Genomic DNA, 27,563 nt, shown 5'->3' with positions numbered 1-27,563 from the left:
ACTGTTTCTAATCAAAGTTATGACTCACACCTGTGATTTCCCTGCTGTCACATGTCAGGACAGACAGACAGCAGGTAGAGACAGGACTGGATGGAGTTTGACTTGAGTCTTTTGTAATGTTTGACAAGTAACAAAACACTTTGACTAAGGTGGAAAACTGCAGAGTAAAGGAAGGTTGTTTGCAAGTGGCTAGATTGTAAACAAGTTGGTTCAGTCATGGTGGAGCAGGTAAACACACAAGCACACACTAGTGTTGTTTTCAAGGTCTTGGTCTTGTCTTGGTCTCAGTCGAGCTGGACCAGCCAAGACCACAGCTGCAGTGAGTGACATCTTTTTAACCGCAAATGCCTCTCTCTGTTACTCACTCACTTTGGCACTTTGGCTTATGTAGCTACTGTAATGTCATTCAATAACTTTTAGATCATTGAAATCATTCTACAAAGGTATGCTTGTGTGTAACCATCTGAAAAACTTGGGTTGCACCTGTGTCAACAGTGGGAGAGACTGTTAATCTGTTAAACTTTGTCTCAACTAAATATATAGCCTATAGGTTGTTTTTTAAATAAAATGATATTTTGGGGTACTGAATACAGTAATGGTCTCAGTCTTGGACTTGGTCTCGACCCCCCTTTGGTCTTGGTCTTGACTCAGTGGTCTTGACTACAACACCAACACACACCTGAACGTAGCCTACAGTGCAGGTAACGTTATAGCAGCCGTTACGTAGGCTACTATTTGATTACACTGCGGTGAAAACTAGTGTCACGTATGACAAAGAAAATGATATAAAAGCAGCTTTGACTGAGGGATATTCGCGAAATATGTATGTATACAGTATAGGCTACTGGTTACTAATGTAATGCTGCTGCAGTGTGAATGAGTGGGAGAGAGACAGAGAGAGCTAACTGTTCCTGTAGCTAACAGCTCTCTTGCTAGGTGAGGTGAATAATATCAGCTGCTACAGTAAAGACACTTTACAACGTTACTGGTAGAAAAAGCTTACCGTCATAGGACACACAGGCCTTGTCAAGCTGTCATTCATTCATGTGTCCGACTGGACGAGTTAAAAAAAAAAAAAAAACCGGCTGACAACGTCAATTTATGTTGTGACTAGCGAGCACAGGCTTGCTAACGTCGGTAGCAGGTTGTTAAAAATGATGAGGGGAGATGCAGCAGCAGCAGCAGGGCCCGGCTCTGATGTCACCACCACCCGCTAATAACAACAGTCACGTCTCCCTGATAGGAAGAAGACGAAGGCGGCGGCTGAGGAAGTGGAAACAATAGGTGATTATATCCTACATATTCTTCTTGTTTCTCAAAGTGCCGTCCCACCGCCCCGGCCCGGCCGTGTGTAAATAATAATACAGTGATGATGATGATGAGCGCATCGGTAGCTTGTGGTAGTGACAGAGATACAAAGCAAGCGAGTGGATTGACAGCTCCCAGACTGCACTGCAGATTAGCTTGTAGCTGGATGCGTCCAACCAACCACCATAGCGCGTCCGACTGGTCTTCCGCATGGACGTCGGCTTCCGCCTCTCAACGCTGTGAAGTTACCCGCAGTCACGTCGAAATATACCGGAAGCTTTGCGTTAGTCCTTCACAATAAAAGGTGCAAAATTTTGCTCACTATCCCCAACCCTACTATCCTGAAGTATGAACTTCATTCATTCATTAATTATAATCTTTATTATGGACTTGAAAAAGTGGTCCGAGCTCTCACACACATACACACACTTAACATACAAGACAAAACAAAGCAGACAAACAACCAAACAAATAATATAAAATACAATAATTTGTCACTGTTAAGTGCAAACTATTGTGCCAGTGCTTACGAAGCCTGGGTGTGAATGCAGTTATCAGATAGATCCAAACGACACATGAAATTGAAAATCAGCTTGCACAACAATGCCGGACATGTTGATACATTGAATGAATGAATGAATGAATGAATGAATGAATGAATGAATGAATGAATGAATGAATGAATGAATGAATGGCACAGAGCCATCCAGCCAGTTATTTGTATCTTCTAATGATTAGAAGATACAAATAACTGGCTGGCACTGTGCCATTCATTCATTCATTCATTCATTCATTCATTCATTCATTCATTCATTCATTCATTCATTCATTCATTCATTCATTCATCTATCTTCTGTAGCCTACCATTTATCCCATAGGAAGCTGGAGCCTATCTCAGCTGACTTAGGACAAGAGGTGAGGGGTCCAGTCAATCACAGGGCTAACAGACAGACACTGACTAGTCCCATTCACACCTACGGGCAATTTAGAGTCACCAATTAACCTAACCTGCATCCCTTTTATTTGGTCTGTGGGAGGAAGCCGGAGTACCTAGAGTGAATCCACACATGCACAGAGAGAACGTGCAAGTCCAGTGGGTTCAAACCCAGAACCTTCTTGCTACTGTATGAGAAGTATGCCACCAGAAGTTTGAACAAAAGAAGTATGAACATTTATTTTGTGTGTATGTATTCAACTGTGTCAAAAACGTCCACTTCCACACAATGTATATGCCCATTGTAGCTTGAATTTTTTGATGAAATAAATTAATACGTAATCATAACAAATTTGATACAAGTATTGTTTTATTAATTGTTTAACTCATCCCAATGCCAAGTCCAGAACCAGACAAACCACAGATAACACAGATACTGCACTCAATATACTCAAGTTTACAGAATCTGTATTGATCATTTTAAATAATTGCTGATTTGCACCATTGACATATGGCATTAGACTAGGCCTTATTATTCGTGAGGATGCCGCCGGTGGGTAAATCTGCATGGAGCTACATTGAAGTTCAGTAGGTTTTACTTTTAATACTGGGCCACAATAGGAAAGAGGAACACTTAGTATGTCACAAACCAGACCTGTCCTACAAACTAGAATTTAACATGTGTCTACAATGTAATCAATAAAAGACTCTTTATGTGGCAAAAAATTCAACAATATGACATTACATGAAGATGTATGCGAAAACATACTCTGGTGAAAAAAACGTGTTGATTATGGGAGTCAAGTATACAAAAGCTCAATACAACTTACATTTACCAGAGCATTTCACTTTCCATTGTGCAATGTCTAGTAGCCCTTATTTTTATTTTGAAACGCCTGACCGGATGTTCCTCCCTTACTGCGATGTACTTGACGCCGGTGCTTTTGTCACGCTGCAGAGTAGAGCCAACCCCTGGAGGGAACAAGCTAAATCGGACTAACATCGTTTCACGTGTGTTTTGCTTTGGATGAACGATACTATCCACAGTCATTCAGCGAAACTGAGTTTTGTTCAGTTGCTGACTTCTAATTGTTTTTTCTTGATTATTGCGCTGAACTGAATGGCAGACATGGAGAGACCAACCAAAGCAGCTGGTGTTGGAGTCTTCTTAGAGCTGAGGAAAAGGCTGCAGAGTGGACTCCTCATTGTCGGGTAATCATTGTAATAAACAGCTACCAGTTAACAGTTATAGTTAGGTAACATAATAGTTGTATGTATTGACGGATTAACATTGTATTATATCAATGCTAATAGCATGAGCAGCCTTAGCTCACTGTAGTGAAGTGATGCTTAAGAGAGTCAGACCATCTCCTGTGTTTCTGTTGTTTCAGTGACTTGTTCAAAACCACAAGTTAGATAGGATAACTGTTGTTTGAATTTATAATGGCATTTTATTTTGGTAGGACAGGCTATAGTTGCTAAAGCCTCATTATTCCACATTATCTGCTTCACAGGTCCCTCAACTGAAAACAAACAGCAATATTGGCTATAATCCACTTTAATAATCGAGATTAATACTTCTTAACAGCATTGGACATCTGCATTTTAAATGGATAAAAGCACTGTCTTTTTTTTTGCTTTTTGTTATTTACTCAACTGTAGGCTATGTGACCACATGCTCACTTTTCAGATTAACATTTGTTGACACAAAATATCAGCTCAAATTATAACACATGATGTGTAAACTATTATAGATTTATCCAACAGCATAGGCCTCCTGGTACATGTGATACAATGATGTAGCTAACACTGGCAGTGGCAGTAGTACTTTTATATTGATTCTTGAGTGACAGCATGTTACATACAACTTTATAGGGGACATGTTGATCTATCTTGCTGTTACAGGATGGGTATAAATCTAAAAAAATAAAATAAAGTGTCACATAGTAATGAGACATTCATGGAGTCCACCCACTGTCTACTGGCTTCACACAGACCATTGTTAATCTGTATTTGAAAATATATTCTAAATGTTATTAATTATTATGTAAAATAACTATATTTATGGTGTAATATGATTTTTTGAGAAGTGTTTTTTGGACAATCTTTGTTTGCTGAAAGTGATGCAATATTACTACAACAACAGTAGATGGTGTTAATGAGACATGTCATGCACTGAGGTGAAGCACGGTCCTCTGCTCTCTCACAGTGCACTGCATTCACAGTGGAGGTTTGGTTGTGCATCTGACTGGACAGTGGAGAAACTTTTTTTTAATGATAATTTACTTCATATAACATCTTCAACAACTAATATAGGGCCAGCAGGGGTTGTGTGAGTATGATGGGGACTAAGGTTAAACATTCTTCACCAAGCTAATTAAATTAAAAAACCCACCACGATTGGACTCAAATGCAGCCCTGAGCCAGAGGAGCTGCTCAGCATGCAGCGAGTTTGTTTCCAGTTCAAACAGTCTTTCTCTCAGGTAGTGCTCTTAATGAATTCAGACATTATTCAGTGTTTCCTCCAGCTGAAGCGGCATCGTGCAGCAGGAGGTAGAGGCAGCACTTATCTTACTTACTTATTGTAGTGGCACTATAATTGTTCTTAAGCTCATTTCTGCAGGAGGTAGTGGGATGTCATCTGAATTCTCACTTTTATATAATACTGACTCTACTCAGGATCACTTACATAGAAAATAACACACTTCGTTGTGCAGACGATGGTGGCTCATTAATCACTCTGTCATATGAAACAAATGCATTAGAACAGTAAAGATTGTTGCCACGTTTTTGGGTGGAAATTGACTTAGATATCAATAAAAGAAACTTCAAATGACCAACCTACTTTTGTAGAACAGTCATAACTTGAGATGAAAGAATCAATATATTAATCAATAAGTCAATAGACAGAAAATAACTACTTTCGTCAGTGATAAATCATTGGTAATTTTCCAAGATAAAATACCAAACATTCACTGGTTACTTTATATGATTACTGGAATATTATTAGACAGGTTATTACAAAGAAAAAAACTAGAAATGTGAAGAGTCACCTTGAGCTCTGGAAGCTGACTCTGCGTGACAAATGAATGAAATGAAAGTTGATTTTTTTCTGGTTATTGGATGTCAACACGTAATTGATTAAGGTCTGTCAGCTGTACTGATGGCTGCTTACCTCCACCTTGATGTATTAATCCATTAGAGACAGACATGTGACCAGCATCGTCACCCTCTTTGCCCTCACCCAGTCAACACTTCTGACAGGGACAGGATGAGGAAACAAATCATATGATGATGTGGACAAGGCTTTAGTTTACTATAGGGGTGGGCGATATGGCAAAAATATCATATCACGATTTAAAAAAAATAAAATAATGATCTCGATTTTATCACGATCTTAAATCGAAAATTGAAAAACAGGCAATTTAGGTCAAAGAGCCTTTCTGAACAGATTTTAATGGGCTCTCTGCACAGCTCCACTACTTCCTGAACTTAATGCTGCTCTTTTATTTCCTGTCTTACATTATTGGACAAACTGATTAATCCAGGTGTGTCTGAGTAGTCACAATGGTCAGACACACCTGGATTAACCTGGATTAATCAAAAAAAAAAAACGAGCAACTCCTGCTTTGGCTTTCAGCCATGGTTCTCCATGCCGCTACCGCTACACACAAACAAGGAGGAGGGTAAGAAAGCGCGTCACTGCCCGTAATTCGCTATGATTGGTCGTTCAGGTTGACGACGTAATACGTCCGGTGCGTCAGTGCATCAGCATAGAACTGCAATTTATAGAATGTACCCAAGACGATCCTACGATCTCTGCACTTTGGCAGATCGTCTACACACTCTAATCACTTCACGATCTAATATCGTCACATCGCCCACCCCTAGTTTACTATAATGAAAATCTACAACTGTAATAACTGTAATATGGAAGAAGAGCATCCAGATAGACAATTAAAGGAGCTGGAGGCAGCAGTTGGCATGTTTTTTTTTTCTTGACAGTGACTATAAAGTGATGAATAGTTGTCATTAACCTTTTTCTTATATGACTACTCATTTAATTGGCCTATAGTTGCAGTTTTACTGGTGTTAATGTTGGGGCATTCATGTGAAGGATGTTGTAAAATAATGTTGGTGTCACCTCACAAGAACCAGGCCATTAGTCTTGTTTGTGTGTGTGTGTGTGTGTGTGTGTGTGTGTATCACTTTAAGCCTGCATATGTGTGTGTGTGTGTGTGTGTGTGTGTGTGTGTGTGTGTGTGTGTGTGTGTGTGTGTGTGTGTGTGTGTGTGTGTGTGTGTGTGTGTGTGTGTGTGTGTGTGTGTGTGTGTGTGTGTGTGTGTGTGTGTGTGTGTGTGTATCACTTTAAGCCTGCATGTGTGTGTGTGTTTGTGTGTGTGCATAAACCTTCTGCTCTTGTCTGTTCTCCAGGAAAGATGTAGCCAGAAATCCTGCCGACGTGACTGTGGCAGGTGGCGATTCATCCCTCCGCATCAGGACTCCGCGAGGCGAACTCACCTTGACTTTACCTGCAGGAGTCACCTTGGAGCAGGGATCCTGCATTCCTACGTCTGCCGGAGCGTCCTGCGGAGAGGAGCTGCATTACAGGCTGCGCATCAATGTCACGCGGAGCTCGGATGAAGGTGATGAGTAGAGAAAGGCGTTCGTTCAGACACGTGGGATGTCATGTCCTCCCCGCTTTGCGAGAGACTCCTCTGTGCCAAGACGAGAACAAAAGTCTTTTGGTAGCTATTTAGGGCCTTCTTGCTGTCTATTCTGAATTAATTGGATTGAGTCACTTGGTCATCTGAGACAGCGAGGGTGTACTGTACATTTTTCCTCTCAGGATGCTCAACGGCCCATAAGCAACCGATCATCTGAGTCACAAAACAACTCCCTTTAAGTTTTAAATTGATCTCATATCATCAAAAGTGCGCCCCAGAGTCATTGCATAATGTCCCCAAACTCCATCCGTTGGCATTTAGTGGGATTTTTTTTTTATGCGACTCCTGGTGTGAGATGAGAGTTATAGCTAAGGACAGTCGCTGACAAATCCAATCAAAATCAGATTGATTGCTCACTCCCTCGCCAGGCCACCGCCACCACCCAGTATATCATCGATTTCTGTGCTCTGTAGTACAAGGTTATCACCCTTTTCACCAAATCTGCCTCATTTATTTGTTTGCTTTTGGCTCTCCACAGACACTCATGACAGCGTGATGGAGATACTCCGGGCAAAAGAGACTTATTGCTTCTACTGCCAGGGCTGCATGACCAGGATGCTGGAGGACAGGTGAGGAGCAGACGGGCAGATGGAGGTGGAGGAGGAGGGGGGCGTTGGGCGGAGGGTAGGAACGGCATCTGTGGAAATGGGTTTTTATTTACACCCTCCTCTGCAGGAAGAAGAGCAAGTGTTTATTGATGGTGTGACCCAGCAGTGGAAGTGAGAGTCTGGTCTGAGAAAAGGGAAAAAAAAAATTGATGGATGGAGCGGGAGCTGGAGTCCACAGTTGTCAGCCTGACTGGGTTAGAGTTATAGAGTCGCTGTGACGTAAAGGTCTGCACTACCTATTAAAAAACAATTGTGTGGTTAGGTGCTTCAGTTTGGACGGGGCTATTGTTGCCCTTCAGCTTGTAGCGTTCTCTGGTCAGCAATGCTGAAAATTGCAATTGCTGCATTACCGAGACCCTTGTCCTCCAGCTATGTTTCTCAGCAATAACCCACTAAAAGTGGCCAAACGCTTATTTGTTTTGGGTTTCAAAGGGGACCAGGAAAGGTAGAAGTGTCAGACGTGCCCACAACAAGGTGAGAAGTTAGATTTTCATTTTGCCTCATAAGACTTTGTTCTGAGGTGACTACAGCCATCACAATGTGCTTTCTACATATATTTTTTGGGATGTTTTGCCTTTAATTGACAGGACAGAAGAGATTGACAGGAAATTGGGGGCAGAGAGAGGGGGAATGACATGCAGCAAAGGGCACACGGGGGATTCGAACCTTGAACCTCTGCATATGGGCAATAACCTGCTCAACCCAGTGAGCTAAACAGCCCCCCCCCCCTCCCCACCCCCAGTTGAAACTGTTTTTAGAACAGAGTTGATTCCTCAGTTTGTGGATGGATTGGTGTTCCCATTATTTTCTCCACCACATTCATATCAGTGATGGCAGCCACTTCTCCGTAATGAAATTCAGTTCAATAACGGCACAGTTAACATCCTTCACAATGATTGTACAGCTGTGTCAACACAAACTTGAGCATTACAGCCTTCACGGAGGAGGATTTATTGTAGGACTGCGTTGGTTTTTAGCTAAGTGTTCCTATAATAAAATATGGGGGTATGAAAGCACCATCACAAGCAGTGGCTCAATTGACTACATGTAATATGAAACAGCTTGTAGTGATGGTTCCAAAGCTCTGAGGTCGTGCCAGCTCTAATGAGCATTTAGCATCTTTCAAACCCTTTGCTTTTTGGTTCAGCCGCACTGATCTTATCCACCTCATTTCCAGCAACAGGAAACTGCTTTTGGTGAAAACCTCTGATAAACTCCCTGGACACCAACCGAACCTTCCAGGTCTAAAAAAAAAAAAAAGCAAAGTCACTGGCTTGATGAAGCACAGTGGAGATTTTATAAGCCAAAGATCTAGATATTCCCCTCAGGTTTGAGGGACTGTAATCAGAGCAGATATCTGACTGGAGTTAATCAGGTTGTCGGCACATACTGGAACTTCACAAGTGATGATGTTGCTACTAATTGCCGCCTTTAAAAATGTAACTGTCTGCAAACACTTCAACCATAAAAAAAAACTGGAACAAATCTGTAACATCCAGTCTCTATGAAGGAACCACTGGAAAAAAAAAAAAAACATGTGGAGATTTTAAATGACCTATCCTCCTCTTCGTCTGGGGTAATTAAGATTTTTTTTTCTTGTTTAGATTCTTCTCTTTTTTCGATCCTGACCCTCTGTCTCTCTCTCTTTTCTCCTATTGCAGCAATAACTAATCAATACGATGTCAACACAGACTATTAGAGCGATAATACCTGTAACTGCTTTTCTTCTTTTTTCTTCAGGGTGTTTAAGCGAGTTCTTCCTCTCCCTAACGGCAACTGGAACGCCCTCGTGGACGACTGGTGTTGCCACCCAGATCCGTTTGCTAAGAAGTTGCTGCCCAGAGCAGAGGATTGTTTACTGGGCGACACCTTCCTCCTCCTACCCAGAGATGACAGCTGCGATCAGACTCTGACAGAGGAAGTGAGCCCGGTCGGCACAGAGGACGGTCAGGACCCAAAGGTGAGAGACGTGCGAAGGGAAGTGATGGTTTGTTGTTGCTTCGGAAGGGAGACAAAGCCTCAAACAGCATTTCGGGTTAAAAAATAAATAAAACTGCATCTGAGGGAAAGTGAAAGAATTACAGTAATAAAACTGACTCGATGTTACACAGCCCCTGCAGGGACAGAAGGAGTGAAGGAGGCACTGAATGGTCAATAAAGGTTTTTTAAGGCAACACAAAAAAAAGATTTACAGTGAATCTTATACTCAACCACACAGACACTCAGTCCTCAGAAGGCTGCATCAGTCAAGCCAAACTCCTTTTTCTATTAGTCACTGTCTGTACGAGTGGCATTTGGATAAAAAGAGGCAGATAGAAAGAACAAATGGCATTGTACCTATTATCTCTCTCATCATAGTGGCTATTGAAAACAGCCAGCCATATTAAAAGTGGGCGCATGTTGTTGTCATTGTTGTGTGTTCTGTGTCTGCAGAAACCCTGTCGCCGGCTGACTCTCGTCTCTTGTAAGAGCTGCTCTTCAGTACTAGGAGAGGCTGTTGCACCAGGTACATTATTGTTCAAATAGATTTTTGTTGAATAAATATTTTTCAGTTGTGTATTCAATATGAGCTTCTCTTCCGTTGTGTCTTACAGGAACCCTGAAACTGTACATCACTCAGGTGGTGGTGGAGCCCGCAGTGGGAGACAGAAAGCCGGACACCTCGGTCAACAGGCAGGTTTTTATAATCCAGATAATATTTTCAACAGGCTGTGATTGGTCACATCAAATGTACAGTATGTAATGTAAACATCTTTCAGTCAGTTACTTTAGTAGTTTTCTAGATTTATTGGTTTCTCTCATCAAACTCATCAAATGCACAATCCAACAACTCCAAAACGCTCTTGTGGACAAGTTGTGACCTGCACATTCACCACGCTATGAGATAATAACAGAAAGTTACGAGATTTTGTTTTCGAGGCAAATGCAGAGACTGCTTGCCGAAAAACTGCCCCCGACGGGAACGCGCATCAGCGGTTTTGCATGAATTTACCTCAAAACAACTCTGTCTCCTAACGTTCTGTTATTATCTCATAGCGTGGTGAATGTGCAGGTCACAACTTGTCCACCAGAGCGTTTTGGAGTTGTTGGATTTTGTATTTGATGAGTTTGAAGAAAGAAACCAAGAAATCTCAATAGCCTCCGTAGTGTAGCTCCGAGCAGCTCACAGCTCCGCTAAAAATAGCTTGCACCGACAATTAAAGGTAACAAACCTACTCCTAAGATTATAGGGATTTTGGCAATGGGCCAATTTGCCAAAATGTTGAACTATCCCTTTAAGTTTATAGCTTGACATATTCTCCCTAACTTGTTTTTAGAGTTGAATAATGGGTTAGTGTGTTTGGTTCAGTTGCTGGTTTGTGATTCAACGTGACAAAGCAAAGGTTTCAGATGTTTTGGTTCATTGCTGAGTGTTGGAGAATAGTAAATGTGATGCTGGTTCAATGCGGGGAGTGAGAGCCCAGGTGTAATAACCCACAGCACAATTTCACTCTGCTATCACTTTAAAACCCAATGCTGCATCGCTCAGGTAAAACAGACTATAATATCTCATGCATTGTTTAATTTTGAAGCAGGGAATAACCTTGTTAAAGACTTCACTTCCTAATACCAGTAAAGGAGCTTAGGTGTGATTAAAATGGATAAGACCCAGGGGCAGTAAATAACTCCTAGTGAATTAAATTTTCAATAGTGCATTTAGTCGGTGTGATTCCTGTCTGAGCTAGATCGTCACTGAAAATGACCTGGATAATTCTTGGAGTGTGATGATGAGACACTGTGGCTGTTTTACAGGGGAATAAATAAAGAGTGCGGCTGTTACACGCTGAGGATAGCAGGAGAGAAAATATTGTCAGACTCGGTCTCTCTGAGTTAATCACTGTGACTGCCGGGCCGCGTTTATTTTCAGTCCTTCACAATAAAATTCGTACAGGGACTATAACTCAGCTCCTTTTCATTTTTGTGTTAGTCTCACCCAATATCTGATTGGATTTCACTGACACTTTGGGGAATATCATGCATCAAACCACTGTGCTCAAAAATAATGACTCTATTTCAGTTTGTCTTCTGAATTAAACATTTTAATCATCACATCTCACATTGAGCGAGTTTGAATAATTTAACCGTTATACACAAACATCAGTGTCTCACTATGTTTGATTGTTTTTTTTTAGGGTGTTTTTTCCTCATACATTCCCTTTTTTAAATGAATAAAATCCAGGTCTCTCAGAGTGGACCAATGGAAAAGGGACTTAGTCTTTTTTTGTGAGTTCATTTGAAAGAGGTGTCATGTCTCATTATGATCCACTTCAACTCCTCACTCCTCTTTCTGTTCACACTCTGGAGCTCTCAGACCCTTACTGCTTTGAATTCTGGGTAATTTCCGCATTGAACCAGTTGGCCGCTGCTATCCTTGTCTTATACTGTACACATTCCTGTCGTACTTGATTAAACAAGTAATATTGTGTTACTCATTTGGTGAAATTGCGGATATAATGGAGTATGTTGTGTTATACAACTGTGACGCTATTAGGTTAAACTGAGTAGAATAGGCCTTCTTTTGCCTCATCATTACTTTATGTGTTAACAAATGCAACCTTATAAGGGAAAGTGTGTGTGTTTGTGTGTGTGTGTGTGTGCAAGCAGCAGAGAGAAGGGGAGAGGGGGGGGGGTTAGATAGTTGCCGTTTGATGTGTTCGATCTCTATCTGGAGAATTACAGTAGTTATTTCCTCAGCAACCAGCCTGCTCGCGGCTTCGTGTTGCTCTGTCTGTGTTTTTTCAAGTGTCCTCCGTGCAAATAGCATTTGTCCAAAGCCTGGCTGACATACAAGGGCAAAAGCCAACGCAAACCTGGCATGCTTTTTCTTTTCTTTTCTTTTTTCACAATACACAATACACATGTTAAAAGAAACACAACATGGACTTGAAGTGGCAGACAGGTCTGAGTTTATCTGGATTGTTCCCATATGCACAAAAAATGCAGAGTTCTGGACAGACACATGATCATCTCATGTCTCGAGGTGCTGAGAGAGAGAAGAGCTGTATCATCTTGCCAAAAAAAAAAAGTCATTGATACCTATATTCTTTTATGCTGTGAGTGCATGACTGAGAGGAATAAATGATACAGTATATGCCCTTTAACGACAAGGTTTCTAACTGACTGGATATTTTTTTTCTTTCGGACAGATCTCGCTTCCTGGAGGGGACAATAGCAGCCAGGCTGTTGGAGCTGTCAAACTCACTCAGCACCTTCCACTTCTCTGTCCAAACCCCTGATGAAAAAGCCTTCTTACTGGTGAGCGAGAGACAGACAAACACATAATGTTTTAGTAAAAATAGACTCCTCAGTGATTTGAGAAATGGCAAGGAGTGATATGGCAGTTCTTCAATAGAAAGAGCTGATTGATTGTTGAGCGTTGAGCTGCCCGGCTTTCAGCTCCTTTAAAATCAGCTACACATGGATTACTACAAGTGTCTCTTTGCAAAACAACAGTAACACATGACTGCAATATAAGAGACTGCAACTGTCCCAAATTTATTTTCTGCCACTTTAGGCAGAGCAGAATTATCTATTTCATGATGCAGTGTTGTGTAGCAGGGGAATGTTTGCACATAATTCATAGTAAATCTGACTGTAACCACATCTACTTTAATGACTAATATTTGTTCATATTCCAGTACTGATGAAGCTGGCAGATAAAACTCTGTGCTGATATTTTTTCAGCCTGAACATTTTATGCAGATTTTGTTTTTTGGCAGGGTTTAAAATCGAGGACATTAAAACTCTTCACCAGAACTCAGGCTGGGAATTACAATAATCAATCCTGTGTGAAATTGGGCAAAAGTCTTTCAAAAGATATAATCAAAGACCCGCCACCATGTCAGAGGTTGATGACATGCTACACATTAGAGTTTCTTGACCCACAGAAAACCCCAGTTTTATGGGAAGATTAATAAATTAACCATTTTTTCCTTGTCTTTGTCCATTTGACTGAAATTCAGTCCAATTTAATTTACATAGCACCAAATCAGAACATAAGGCACTTTACTGGGGAAATATTTCCATAATACAATACTATAATGCACAGGTCTTCAACGTTTTTCAGGCCAAGGACCCCCAAACTGATGGAGAGATGAAGCAGGGACCCCCTACTTTAAATATGAATAAAATTGTGTATTATAGTAAACTAGGCCTAGTAGCCTACCATGTATAAACGTACCCTGGATTCAATACTCAGCTATTCAATTAATACACAGGTTTGTATATTCATGGTTGTGCCACTGTCATTTATAAACAGACCTTGTTAACTGATACCAATGCCAATATCAACAATGTCTTTCAATTGAATGACAATCATGCATACAAGCTATTCACATTTATGTTTTTATTCTAAGCATAAATATGGAAACAAAAACAAACCAAAAAATGTATGATCAACCAAAGGTTTCATGACCCCCCCTGCAGCACCTCTGCGGACCCCCTAGGGGTCACGGACCCCCTGTTGAAGACCTCTGCTATAAAGAGAAGCTCAGCATCCTACATTATTAATAGTATGTAGAAATGTATTGAAGTGAAATCTGACTTGCACATTTGTTGAAGGTGACAAAATGAGGAGATAATAAAGCACCGTGAACATGTTTTATGGGCCATGCATCTAAAATATGTCGTAAACTTCAAGTTATTTTTTACATCAGTTTCCATAATATTGTGATAAAGCAACGAACTTGGTGTATTTAAGTGAGAAAACAAAGTGAAATTGAGCAGAACACGAGTGTGAACAGAAGCTATAGTCTCCCTCTGACAGCAGGAAGCAGGAGTGGAGACGTGGTTTTGTGTGATGGAGTGTGTTTCCTTGCCCTTGCGACGTTGAGCATGTGCAAGTGTTAAGTGACCTGTCTGCTCTGTCCCGTAGCTCTGGCTGCTGAACAGCGACTCCGTCATAGCGTCAGTCCCAGAGACGTGTTTGGAGGGCGAGAGTTCTGTCAGCTCTCCCGCTCTTCACAGTCCATCACCCAGAGCTGCCAGAGCGCTCAAACTCCTCTACGTCGTCTGCTCCGACAAAGGCATCGCACAGAGAGAGTAAGTGACGGCCCACCACCACCACCTACTCCTCCTCCTCCTTCCATCTTTGTTTCCCTCGTCTTAATCTTATCCTTTCATCTTTCCCCACACACCTTCTCAATCACAACCTGCCTCGGCGCACCACGAGGGATGAAAGACTGCTTTGTTGCCGAACAGATTTCGCTCCGTAATAGACAACACTTTGCGCTGTTCAGATGTAATTGTCTGTTATTTTGCAAATGAGATCCCCATCAAAGGTGCGCAGCATCTCAAAGTTGTCAGTTGCGTAAGCCACACTCGTGTTTGTTGCACATACAGGAGGGGAGGAGGGGTTGGGGGGGGTTGTTTTGACTGGAGAGAGGCTCCGTGTACCTCGCTGTGATGCATTAGAGAGGTGTAGGTGGATGTGCTGCATGTGGTTCTCCATGCTCGGTACAGCAGCACCCCACTGGAGGAGACTTCCACTCTCATTATTTTCAACTGAATCAGGACTCAGCGTTTTTCCCCTCCTCCTCCTCCTCCTCTTCGTCCTCCTCATCCTCCTCCTCCTCCCTGCAGCCACATAAGAGTAAAGGCAGAACAGGGAAGTTTTGTTGTTTCTTACTATTCTGACGAGCCCACCGGCTGACTGTTGGAGAACGAGTAATTAGAGGCAAAACTCACATGAAAGGAGGAAGCCTTGTCTTCCGAGTCAAAGCGGTTAGAGTCCATTTAAGTTACATGATAAACTGGATGAGCTGAGTGATGCGCGGGAAACTTTTAGACTGCAGAGCGTGAAATAGCTGATACAACATTACACCGCCGCTAGACATGAAATAAAAACATCACTCGCTGTTGATGCCTTGTGGATAAACTACGTAAAGGGGATAAAGCCATCTTTGATATATCTGTAATACAATTTCTTGTCATTTGTCTACAAACACACAACAAATAAACATCAGATTACACGTTGTATCATTCAAGCGAATGTATTGCCCCACCTCTATAATATTATAGTCTCGCTCCTTAGCTGCTTTTTTTTTGTATTTCGCCCGTTTCTGCCGTCTCTCTGAAGTCTTGCAAAGCTAAACGCCGGTGTTACTCACACTTCCATTTCCCCCTACATAATTTACCATTCATCCTTCATCACTCATCTCTGACATTTTTAAATTAAATGTTATGCCTGGGGAGCTGGACTCCCAGGATGATGGCCCTCTTATTCGGGATACAGTCGGTTACAGTTGACTGCAGCCGGGGGGGTTGCGGTCCGTGTTGTTAAAACTGCCAATAATTGGCTAGAGAATCAGTGAGCCAATGACTAAGTGGATTACGCTTGTTGCTAATGGCAGTGGCTTGATTATGAGTTGAGTGAAAGTCGCAGGCACCATCATGGCAGAGCAGCACAATGGGAAACTGGAGGCCTCATAGGTATGGAAATGAAATCTAATGGAAGTTGTGTAGGCAACTCTTTTTTCAACAGAATTAATTCTGATATAATCCTGCTGTATGTGATATTAACAACATGACCATGCATAACGAAGAAGGATTAAAATGTATGTGTAATACACTGGACTGGGTGAATATCAGATATCCTAAATTAACAACTTCACCTGAGAAGACCTTCATTGGTACTGTAAGAGTGTGTTTTCCATTCGTTGCTAAAGCAGTAGTGTTTCTTCATTGTGATATGATGTCTTAAGTAAAACTACCAAAACTTTGAGAAGACTTTTCCCTCGCAGGAACTGCACAGATGGCTAAATGTCACCCAAACAGACTGGATCAGCACCACTCACTGACAGAGCATCAATCTCTCTTCTCTCAGGCATTCTTCCTGTTCTCGTTTCAGTCCCCTCTTCTTTCCATCCCACACACACGCACACGTACAGTATGCACACCGACATGCACAAAGATTGACGCCACGGATCACACACTCGCCATCAGTCAACTCGTAACACGTGAATCCCTACTTATCCACTTCAGTTTACGCTTTAAAACTGCTTAATTAAAAAACGAATGCCCCGGCGTGGGATTAACATTAGTGATTTCTGGGCATCATCTTGACTGTATAATGATGTGGCAGTCGCTATAAATCACTCCCACTCTGTGTTATGTGTGTGTTTTCAGCATCGTAACGAGCTGGGAGGTCAACGCCATCGGACATCCTGTGGTGCTGCCGCTGACGGTGTGCGAGGAGCTGCTCAGAGTGATAGATGACAGCAGCGCCACACTTCCTGCGTCCATGCGTTGCATGAGGTCCTACGAGGTGAGATGGGCACTGTTCACCGTAATGGATGACAGATGATGACTCAGGCATGTTCAATCAAGCATTTAGTTGATATTTCGTGATAGAGGCAGAGAGATGCTGGAAGCCGTCTAATGCATCTTCATCTTTGGTAAAAAAAAAAAAAAAAAAAAGCTGTATTTGCAGCATAACAGTAACACTTTTGGCCGACAGCGATCACTTATTTCATATAGTACTTCCTGCTCCCAGCGCCTCGCTTTTCTATTATTCACCAGTGCTTGACAGTGTTTTTATCCTCCCTTAATTAATTTCATGATTCACAGCTTTCAGTTACCAGCTTCGCTTTAGGGATTATGTGGGTCACATGTTAAGGTTTTACTTTTGTCAGCCTTATTCCTGCCTCCACACACCTGTGATTGTAGAATATGTGTATATTTAGCCTCGATCCGCAGAGGAAAAGCCCCCTTTGACTAGAAAATAGGAGGTGTTAACTTTGCTGACAACTCTATTCTCCCAGCCATTTTAAACATAGTGACGGGGTAATTAGCACCATTATCCTCCACTTCCTGCTCAGAAAGTTTAGGAAGTGACTGCTACTGCTTAGACAAGTTTTACATCTGCACAAAAAAAAGAAAAAAAGAGTACGAGAGCTGAGGTAATATTCAGCCGGAGTAGAAAATCCGCTATTGTGCATCATGTGGAGCTGCTTCATGTCAGCACAGACAGCAAAGTCTGGAGAGTCTCTCTAAATCCACACTGGAGAGGGAAAACTTATTTGCAATGAGAACATATTACATTAAAGTTCTCTGGAGACAATCTTAAACTGATAGTTCAGGTTATTTGACGAGCTTTGTGCATGGTAGTTATCTGTAGTGAGTGCATGTACTGCCTGCGGTAGATTTCGATCAGTGCACTGCCAGTTTAAAGACTTAGACAGGATCACTGGCTGCTGCTGTGAACAGAGCCCATCCGCAGAAAAACGTGTAAAACATGCTCACAGAGAAAAAGCTAATATCAGTTGAATATTTCCACTGCTTTATCTGCCCCACACTTACTCAAACAGATTTTTTTTTTTTTTAGAATAATGCAGTGCACGCTGTCAGTGTGCTTGTGCGTAGTAATACAGTAGTTCAATGATTCACTGAAGGACTGTTTGACCACGAAATAGTGATAATGATGTTTATGTTTCAAATAACTGCACAGAGCACCTGCACCTGTACCCAGCAGAACTAAAAAGCATGCCACCGTGCAGATAAAGCAAGCTGCAGCTGGTTTGTGTGACAGGGTATGATGGTATGTGTGTAATTGTTCTTGATATGCGTGGAAACAAAGTCCAGTGGGTTGCTTGTGACTACAGAGCACAACTTGGAAGCAAACTTTCTAAACTCAGATAATGTCAAAGTAAAGTGAGACTGTAGTCTTATTTTACTTTCAGATGTGATCTGTCTTGTTGGAATAAGACAATTTCAAAGTTGAGCAGCAATTCCCTAAAGAGAAAGTGCAATTTAGAATAGAGAGCTCAGATTGCTATTCAAATGATTTCACTTACTGTAGACTCCTGTCTTGCTGTGCTTCAAAATCTCTCTATATAGTTTCACTCTAAAAACCCTCGGGGGCAACAACCGAATGGAAATGTCAGATCTTTTATCTTCTTTCTCTTACATTGTGAACATTGTGGTCAAATGGTAAGCACTGCAGTGTTGTTGTATTCTGAGATAAGGACATCAGGAGCGGGCGGCACGAGGGGAGAAATTAGGCTATGTTGAAATGGAGAAGGCCACAGATAGACCGACCCAGACACAGGACACAGTATCTGTCTGGTGGTAAACAGTGTGATAAACTGACACACTTGAACACTTCCCGGTAGTAGGAGCTTGTTATGCTATAGGCAGCAGTAGAGGACAGGAAGGTAATGTGATCATAGAGTCGTCTAGGGTTACAGGAGATGGGCCGAGAGTTGGTGGTTAAAACAACTGTTTGAAGAACACTCCAAGCGCCGTGGCGTGGCTGGAAGTGTATCATGATCTGAAGAGCTGCCAAAGACAATGAGATGAAGATATGTGAGAGGAAATGGAACAAAGAGGGAGGGTGTTGTGAGATATGGTCTTGATGGAGTCGGCTGCTCCAGGCCGTCAAGTGGTATCACCATTCACCATCACTTCATCCTCATTTAAATGGGAAAACAAATATTATGTTTCATATAAAGTGCTTAAAGGCTACAATTATTATTGACTAACTTAACTGCTGTGCATTAGGAAAAGCAATACAAGTGGTTATATGCTCAGACAGGAAGTCAAATATTTGGTAAGGTTGCTCTGATCAGGATTTTTGACGCCAATCACAATCCTGGGATCTTTTTGAAGCGTTCTATTGAACCTTTATAAATATGATTATAATTAACATCATTGTAGTATCAATTACTGCTTAGGTCTGATATTTCATATCACAGAATTTGATTTAACATTAATAAAACTGTTTTTTGGGCTTTGGAATCGGGGGAAAAATCATTCAAACCAACACACATAAAAAAACAACATCAATTTTTTTTTTTTTTGCACAAATAAAGCAAAAAAGGCAGGGCTCACATTGCTGCTCAGATTGTCCCATTTTCAAAGTTGGGAAGCCATTTGTCCAACAAAGAAGATGTGTTGTATTTTATTACTGAAAGTTTTAAAAACAGGTCGGTAGCTGTTTTGTCGATTGTCGATTCTCCAGATACCGTAACTGCTAATAGAAATGATCAATGACCAGTGGCTGACGGATCTGGGTGCTTTTAATGTTTTGTAAAGATATTGATAGTGATATCAAAGTGTGAAGGCACACACATGCACACATGCACACATGCACGCACACACATATTTCCCCTTGTTCTGGATGATTAGGTCTCTGTTCAGGTTGAAGTAAAATGGAGCTCTGCTGAGAGAAACTCCATGTGCTCATACAAATTTCTCATGGCACATTGCAACATGTAATAACAGTACAAGCACAGGTGCAGCTTAATTTAGAAACTGTTCCTAAGCCATGCTGTTTTTGTGCACGCTGCCTCACCGGCCTCGCGATGCTCACAGGGACATTTAAGAGATCAGAGCCGTCATTTTCTGTTAGTAATTACACCCTTGTCTCTCTTGCTATGAATAGTCAAGATCATGTGAAACACACCAGTCGGAATAGGTTAGGAGACCGAGGAAGATGTCAAACCATTTATACCACCACTATGAGACAAAGGTGGAAGCGCCTGTGGTCGACCATGGCTGTGTAGATCATCTCCTGATTCTCATCAATGCATTGTGTGGACCTGTATATGAAGTATTCTTTTTTTACTGCAAACGTTTTGACTCATAGCCTAAGTAAAACTCACAAAGGAGCAATGATTTGTTTCAATTTAAGTGACTGTTCAGCTGGCAAGCAACTTTGGGAGTGTAGCACAAATTCAGTGACTTTTTGGACAAACCTCAGCTACTTTCTATAGAGAGGTGCATCACCATGAGTGAGAGCTACACTTTCTCTTTCTGCATCTGCTCTGTTCTGTGAGTGCAGCAGTTTGTTACTCAGACGTCGGCTGTTCACTGCGACTGAGTCACTGAGACACAAAATAAAAGAGATATTTTGTTTCTTCCAACTCGCTCGCTGAGTAAAAACACAGCCCCGTCTTTGCCTTTAATTGTCCAATCAGGATTTTAGCGGCTTTGAAATGCCTCAAGGTGACTGCTGGTTAAAGGAATAGTTCACCAAAAAATGAAATTCAGTCATTGTTGACTCACCCTCATGCTGATGAATACTCCAGAGTAGTTTTTTATTCCTCAAAGTACATCTGGAGACACGGGAGGGGCGTTCAAAACTTTATATGCGAGTACGAACAGCGGACGAGGAGCATGGAGGAATATTACAGGGTTTTTGTGTAGTTTTATGGACGTTTTTGTGTCAGGCGCTATTATACTACTATATATTATACTCTCATGTAAAGTTTTGAACGCCCCTCCCAGGTCTCCAGATGCACAGGAATTAATAACTACTCCGGAGTATTCATCAGCATGAGGGTGAGTCAGCAGCATGACTGAATTTCATTTTTTGGTGAACTATTCCTTTAACATGGACCACACTTCAGTCACTCTTTCTAACTTGTTCCATTGTCTGAGAGCATAAAAAAACAGATGTGCAATGACATCATGAATTAAACATCAGTTATTAGCACATTATGTCATTCAGAGACTTTTTCAGGAGTTTTTAGTTGTTCCGTTGTTTACAGGAGTTCCACAACCGTTTTTAACTATGTCCTCAGTTTTTGTCTGCCATGGGAAAAGACCAAATTCACTTTTTTTCCTTTTTTTTTTTAATGCATTATGCGTACACTCTTCAAAAGGCCAGCCCAACTATTGCAGTGACATATTTTGTAGGTGTGTGTGTGTGTTTATGTGTGTGTTTTAGTTTAATATCAGCCCCTGTGAGTAGATCAAAGCCTGCACCATATCCCAGCCTGTTATTATGCTGCTGCATGTGGAATGTCTAGTGTTGTCTGGGCTGCTGTGTTTCCCGCCCTCCATCCCTGGTTCTGCCAGTGTAATGGGGTGTAAAGTAGTTCTAGCTCTAAGTGTCACTCCTGAGCCCGAGAACAGACAACACCTCCCTCTCCCCCCCCCCCGCCTCATTAATCTCCTCCTCACTCCCACAGAGACGGCATATAGGTTAGACAGGAACTGATCCAAAAACTGATCCAGCGCTTTTAGAGGCTGAGGAGATATATCGAACATACGTGGCCTCGGTGTTCCTGTGGTCCGAATCGGGGCTACTGAACTTTGTCTAAACAAATTACTTCCCCCGACATGCTCACGTCACAAATCATTGCACATGGACCAATGAATGAGAAGGGCAATTAATCAATATGGCTCGGGGTTTGGGAAGCATACTATCAGTGTTGTAAGGGTTTGTGTATTTCTCAACAAAAAAGTTGCTTTGGCATTTGTATATAATATTGTATAGAGTTGTATAACATGATATCTGAAGCAGAATTTGTTTTTGCCATACTTGCATGTATCCATTCAATGAGCTCAGTTACTCCTTCAGTGACACAAATCTTCCTGTTACAGATGTGTTCATTTGACATTTTGATGGTAGAGCATGTTGTCCACTAATCAGAGGTTGGTGATTCATCTCCGGCTCCTCTGGTCCACATGTTAAAGTATCGATGGGTGTGATACTGAACCCAGAATTGTCCCCAATGTTTGTAGGGTCATAAAAAAGTGCTATACTGTATGTTTGGAAAAGTGCTGTATGAATGTGGGTGAATGTGACTTACAATATAGTGTACTAATTACTTTAAGAGACTAGAAAAGACCGTATATAAAAATGCAGTACATTTACCTGTAGCTATGTCCATATCCATGGATATTGTTAAAAATAGTTTTCATTCATTATGTTTGATGGTTTTTGTCAGGTTTGTGTTCCTAGAGTGAAAACAGTCAACTGCTTAATTAGCCTGTTGAATCTGGTACAGTAGCTCAGGCTATATTTTCACCCGTGTCTGATTATTGTTTCACCCTTTATGTGGATCTGATTAAAGGGGTGGGTCCAGGATTTTTTTTTTTTATTATCCCTTTATTAAACATTGTGAGCATTTTTCCACAATTTCTCTGGAAATAATTTATGGATTTTTAATGACATTTTTATGTCTCCACTGCAGTCAGCAGCTGCCTCCAGTGGTGGAAAACATGCTGAGACCTTCATCATTTTCTCATAGTGTCTCACAGTAGCTACGTTTCAATCTGCCCTTCAGTAACCCTGCTCAGAGGGCCTATTATATCCTATTGCATGATGATGATGACAACTGCCACTGAAGCTTTTGTTTAATAAATAATATAAAATGCCACTTACAAATAAGTTAATAAAAGATGTTGTAGACAGGTAAGAAGATGCTTCTTCAACAAACCCTATGAGACATCATGCAGACTAATAGTAACATGATAGCTGTTATACTTATACACTTATACAGTATCTGTGTTGGTTTCTCAACACTCAAGTCAAAGTGGTAATTGGTTCTTGCATCTCAGACTCAGATCCAATCGTTTTACTTCCCTTTCTTATTTTTGAAAGAATTGGATCATGTGCTTGGGGTGAAGTAGACACAGGCCTATGGGTGACAATAAAATGCAACAATACATACAGTAGGTCACTGATTGTGTTCATGTTTCCAGGACCATATCTGTGTCTTGTGTATTTTCATGAACTGCAGAGTTGAATATTCTGTGGAGCGGAAGCAGCTTGTTTCTTTTGTCATGTTCTACTTTTCCCACACCTCTTTCCGTCTCTCTCTCTTCATGTGTGAAGAAATATGCTGTGTGCTGCTTGCCAAATTTGGAGTGTTATGATAACAGAGTCCCTGGCACCAGGCATCAAAGAGTGTGTTTGTTCAAAAGACTTCCTTACACCAGCCTCTTGTCATTGTCTCAACCGTTAATATCCAGACATTAACCCCTCTTCCGTGAAGTCCCTTCAAACCGAAGAGCTTCTGTTGTTTAGAGATGGAGAATAAAACGACCATAGGTAATCTATTGCTACTGCTCGATGTGTTACTCTCCAGGCTTAGCAGTGATGTTTGATATTTCACTGTGCTAAAACTCAGAAGAATTCCAGTAGGATCAAAGATGTGTAAGACCCTTAAGCATATTATCATCAAGTGTTCTGGGCAGACCTACCTTCAGCAGCCCAGCCACTTTCAAAACCTTCATACAATTTTAACGCTGTTAAGAACAAACTATCTGAGAAACTCTTTCTGTGGGGCTTCTCATAATATAAACAGAAAATCAGGAACAGGCGGTACTGTAAATGGTGAGATTTCTGACCATATGTTTGCTTGTTTCCATGATTTCCTCTCTCAGCCAGCAGCTGGCATGGAGCTTGGAGTTCACAGGTGATATTACGCAGTAGAGGAACCACCACTTGAAGTCTTAAATTAGCCGTGCTACCAGCTGACCTTCACAGTTATTTCTTTTCTTTGAAGTGGAGATTCAAAGAAACTCCAATCTGATTGGATCTGATCCTGGGGATCCCTCGGGGAGAGCACCATGGGCTTTTCCTCCTCCTTTATCAGGTTATTAAGTATAGCGCTGCTTATTTTCATTATCAGTTGATCAATGTACAATTTGTTTGGAACCAAGAGAATAAAATCAAATTGCTGCTGAAGTTCAAAAATAACATGTTAATAGCTCTTTTTATGATTTAATTTAATGTTATATGAAACAAGGGAGCCAAGCAAGTAGCTTTGAGGAAACTGCAGCCTTGAAAACGTATACGTCTACTCATGTTTGAAGTGGAGCAGGTGTGACGGAAGGAGGAAGATGATGAGCTTCAATGAGTTTGAATCAATGAATTGATTGAATCAACTGTAGGATTTTTGCTTAGGTGGGTTTTTCAGCGTTCTTTCTTTATAAATATCTAACAGTGATCATCAATATTTTGCTCAAGTTTTTTCCTTAAAGGACAATTCCGGGCAAATTCCACCTGGGGCTCAAGTTTCCTAATATTTTAGGCTTTTTACATCCCTCAAAACCGTTTTTTTTTCTCCCCCAGACAGCGTCAGATGGCTATTCAAACATACACCGAGGGGTTTGTTTACTTCAACGGGAGCTTCAGACCTGTAAACATACTTGGCCGCCAACTTGACTCTCATGCGAGACTTCGTGAGACTTTGTGTTAGCTCTCCATTTATAAACATGTCGGCTTGCTTGAAGTAAACAAACCCGTTGCCCAATGCGGTTTTGTGGGATGTAAACAGCCTCAACAGCGGAAATGCTGTCCGCTCTCATTCATCGCTGCCGTGGCGATGCGGGGACAGACACAGCTACTGCGAAACAGGAGCAATTACAAAGAAAATCTTCAGAATCCATTATTTAGACCTAACATAATAGGAAACTAGAACCAGGTTGAATTTGCCTGGAATTGTCCTTTAACTTTAAATTTGATTATTGCTTGTACAGTGATAAATATTTTATATTACAAAGTTTTTTTTTTGTTTTTTTTTTAAGATTTAAGGAAAGTTTTCAGGGGTTTGTTCAAGCAAGAATGTATCCTGTCTGTCTGCTCAGGTTTCAACATTCCCAGTTTGAGCCTGTCAAATGCAGCCATTGTTCTTGTGTCAGCGACTGCAGCTCCACAGAAGCTTTGGATTTTGTACCTTACTCAACGGCACTTTGTCCTGGGAGAGGACGACGTTCAACACAAGCTTTCTCCTCTTTCATTTTCCAAGCTTCAACCAGGAAACCACGGTCTCTCCTCTACCTACATCCCTACTGGTTTCTTGATCACTCTGTCTTCTTTTTTTCTGGGACTGAGACTTGTTTTAGCAACACCTCCCCTCTAGTTGCGGTTTGTTATCATTTGTATGAATTACCATTGATGCGCTTGAGTAGCGAGCAGACATTGGCATGGGAACGCAGAAGACGGGGCCTTGAGTGAGGCAAATGCCCTCATCCATCATCCCAATATAGATCCCTCAGTGGAGCACAGCCATTGTCTGCAGCAGGCAAGCACCCAGGAATAGCAGATGGAGGAAGAGAGAGAGAGGATGGATGGAGCAGATTTATTTTCTGGGCTTTGTTTATCTGAATGTGTGTTTTTTGAAGTTGATTAAAACTCTACCACCTGTGGTTTTTCTTTAGTTGTTTGAAGACATAATTGCAGATAATGTGTCGCTGTGCCGATCGGCAGCCAGTGCATCTGTGCTTTTGGGGGAGCAAAATTTCTCAATGTAAAGTACAAAGTGGAGTTTGGAAAAAGAAAGTTGAACTATTTTTTTGTTTTATTCTCATGTTTCACAAGGGTCCACGTATATTTTACCCTCTCTGAACTTTTTGCCTGTTGTTTTTTAGGTGGCGTACCTGAGACTCTGAGGTCAGAGGTCAGAAGCCAGGAGGTCATGGCTCCACCCATCACTCCTGGTAGAGAATTCAAGAACAGCCGAAAAGCGGGGACCTCCATCTTCACATCAGAAGAAGCTGCAGCTTGTCCAGCATGTGTAGTTGTGGTTTCTGGTTGTTTCCTTCGACGTGTTTGTTCGTGCATCACCGCCTGTAAACAGATTCATGTTGACACAGGATGTTCCCTGCTGCTTAATGTTAACACATATCCAGTAAATGCAAAACTGGAAGGCAATGACAACATCAAATCAGATTTCCATAGAAGTCTTGGTTGCATATTCTTGTTTTTATAATTTGTAATCATAATATACTTTTACACCAAACTGTATGATAATGGTCGTAAAGCCTGTACAGCTACACTGTATGTTCATCTATTTCTAAACTTGGTTTTGTATTATCCTTACCATTTTCAACAAAGGCAGATTAAAATGTTGTATTTTTTAAAGTATCACCCCTTCTGTCCTTTTTTTATCTACTGAAGAGCAATGCTTGTTGATATGTGGGACATTGTTCTTGAGTTGGCTCTTGATGACGGCTTATTATAGATGCACTTCAGCCCCAGGGCGCAGCAGTGCATCCTCCACTTGAATGTAATTACGGCTTGTGGAGCTAGGTGATTTTTTTTTTTTTTTTTTTTGGTCCAGTTGTGGGTTTTATTTTGGAGTGTGTGTCAATGATTGAGGGTAGTTATGTAACATGCGTAAAAGTGGAAATCACCATAAAATGGAGCGTTAAACTCTGAAAATGGGCCTTTTGATTTGAATGGGTCAAATAGTTTTTCAGTGTTTCAGACGATTACTTCAGGCACATTAGCAATGTTAAAGGGATAGTTCAACATATTGGCAAATTGGCCCATGGCCATAATCCCTATGGTCATAGCAGTAGGTTTGTTACCTTTATTTGTCGGTGCAAGCTATTTTTAGCCGTGAGCTGCTCAGAGCTACGCTACGGAGGAGCGAATGGGATTTCTTGGTTTCCCTCATCAAACTCATCAAATACACAATCCAACAACTGCAAAACGCTCTCGTGGACAAGTTGTGACCTGTACATTCACCACGCTATGAGATAATAACAGAACGTTACGAGACAGAGTTGTTTTAGAGGTAAATTCATGCAAAACCACTGATGCGCATTCCCTTCAGGGCCAGTTTTTGAGCAAGCAGTCTCTGCATTTACCTCGAAAACAACTCCTTCTGGTAACGTTCCCTTATTATCTCATAGCGTGGTGAATGTGCGGGTCACAACTTGTCCACAAGAGCGTTTTGCAGTTGTTGGATTGTGTATTTGATGAGTTTGATGAGGGAAACCAAGAAATCCCATTAGCCTCCGTAGCGTAGCTCTGAGCAGCTCCTGGCTCTGCTCCAACAATTAAAGGTAACGAACCTACTCCTAAAACTATAGGGATTATGGCAATGGGCCAATTTGCCAAAATGTTGAACTATCCCTTTAATCCAGGGATGACTTTTGTCTGTTATTTGGTCGGTTCAACATTTTGCGTTTCAGGTTTTAGTACAAACCCCTGGATTATCCAGCATTGTAGCAGGGTTGTAGCTTCCAGGTTCAATGCAGGAGTGGCAAGGCCTACTATCCTCGCTTCCAACCCTTTCTCCTCCACTGCCAGACGCTCCAGGCTGCAGAATCTGCAACATTTACCAGCACAGATGTTTGGGAAGCATGTATATATGGGGAAATTCTGGTGGAGATATGCTTGGACTTTGCAGCAGCGACAGAGAAAGAGTTGACAGACACCTTATCCTTTTTTGCACGGCTCTGACGTCTGGCTGTATATAACCC

At 41.5% G+C, this 27,563-nt stretch overlaps 2 protein-coding genes across 3 annotated transcripts in view; one reads left to right on the top strand and one right to left on the bottom strand.

Moving 5' to 3' along the window:
• dop1a (DOP1 leucine zipper like protein A) overlaps positions 1-1,434 on the bottom strand; it is a 31,536-nt gene extending 30,102 nt beyond the window's left edge. For both annotated transcript variants that reach the window (XR_014596037.1, XM_083989653.1), the window contains exon 1: positions 1,004-1,434. The gene's annotated coding sequence lies outside the window, so the exon portion shown is untranslated. The remainder of the gene's footprint in view (positions 1-1,003) is intronic.
• A 1,799-nt stretch (positions 1,435-3,233) lies between these two features.
• ube3d (ubiquitin protein ligase E3D) lies at positions 3,234-25,742 on the top strand (the record flags this gene model as incomplete). The annotated part of the gene is made up of 11 exons (XM_083990318.1): positions 3,234-3,253; positions 3,370-3,454; positions 6,677-6,888; positions 7,448-7,538; positions 9,318-9,537; positions 10,011-10,083; positions 10,172-10,250; positions 12,764-12,872; positions 14,491-14,657; positions 16,743-16,881; positions 25,722-25,742. Exons 2-11 carry the CDS (start codon positions 3,372-3,374, stop codon positions 25,740-25,742), a joined length of 1,194 nt encoding a protein of 397 aa, XP_083846444.1. The 5' UTR covers positions 3,234-3,253; positions 3,370-3,371.
• Positions 25,743-27,563: the final 1,821 nt, after the last annotated feature.

This window comes from Trachurus trachurus (assembly GCF_905171665.1).
Source record: "Trachurus trachurus genome assembly, chromosome: 16".
NCBI classification, from domain to species: Eukaryota; Metazoa; Chordata; class Actinopteri; order Carangiformes; family Carangidae; genus Trachurus; species Trachurus trachurus.
The sequence above is the reverse complement of the archived record's forward strand: the minus strand, read 5'-3'. Positions and strand labels throughout refer to the sequence as shown.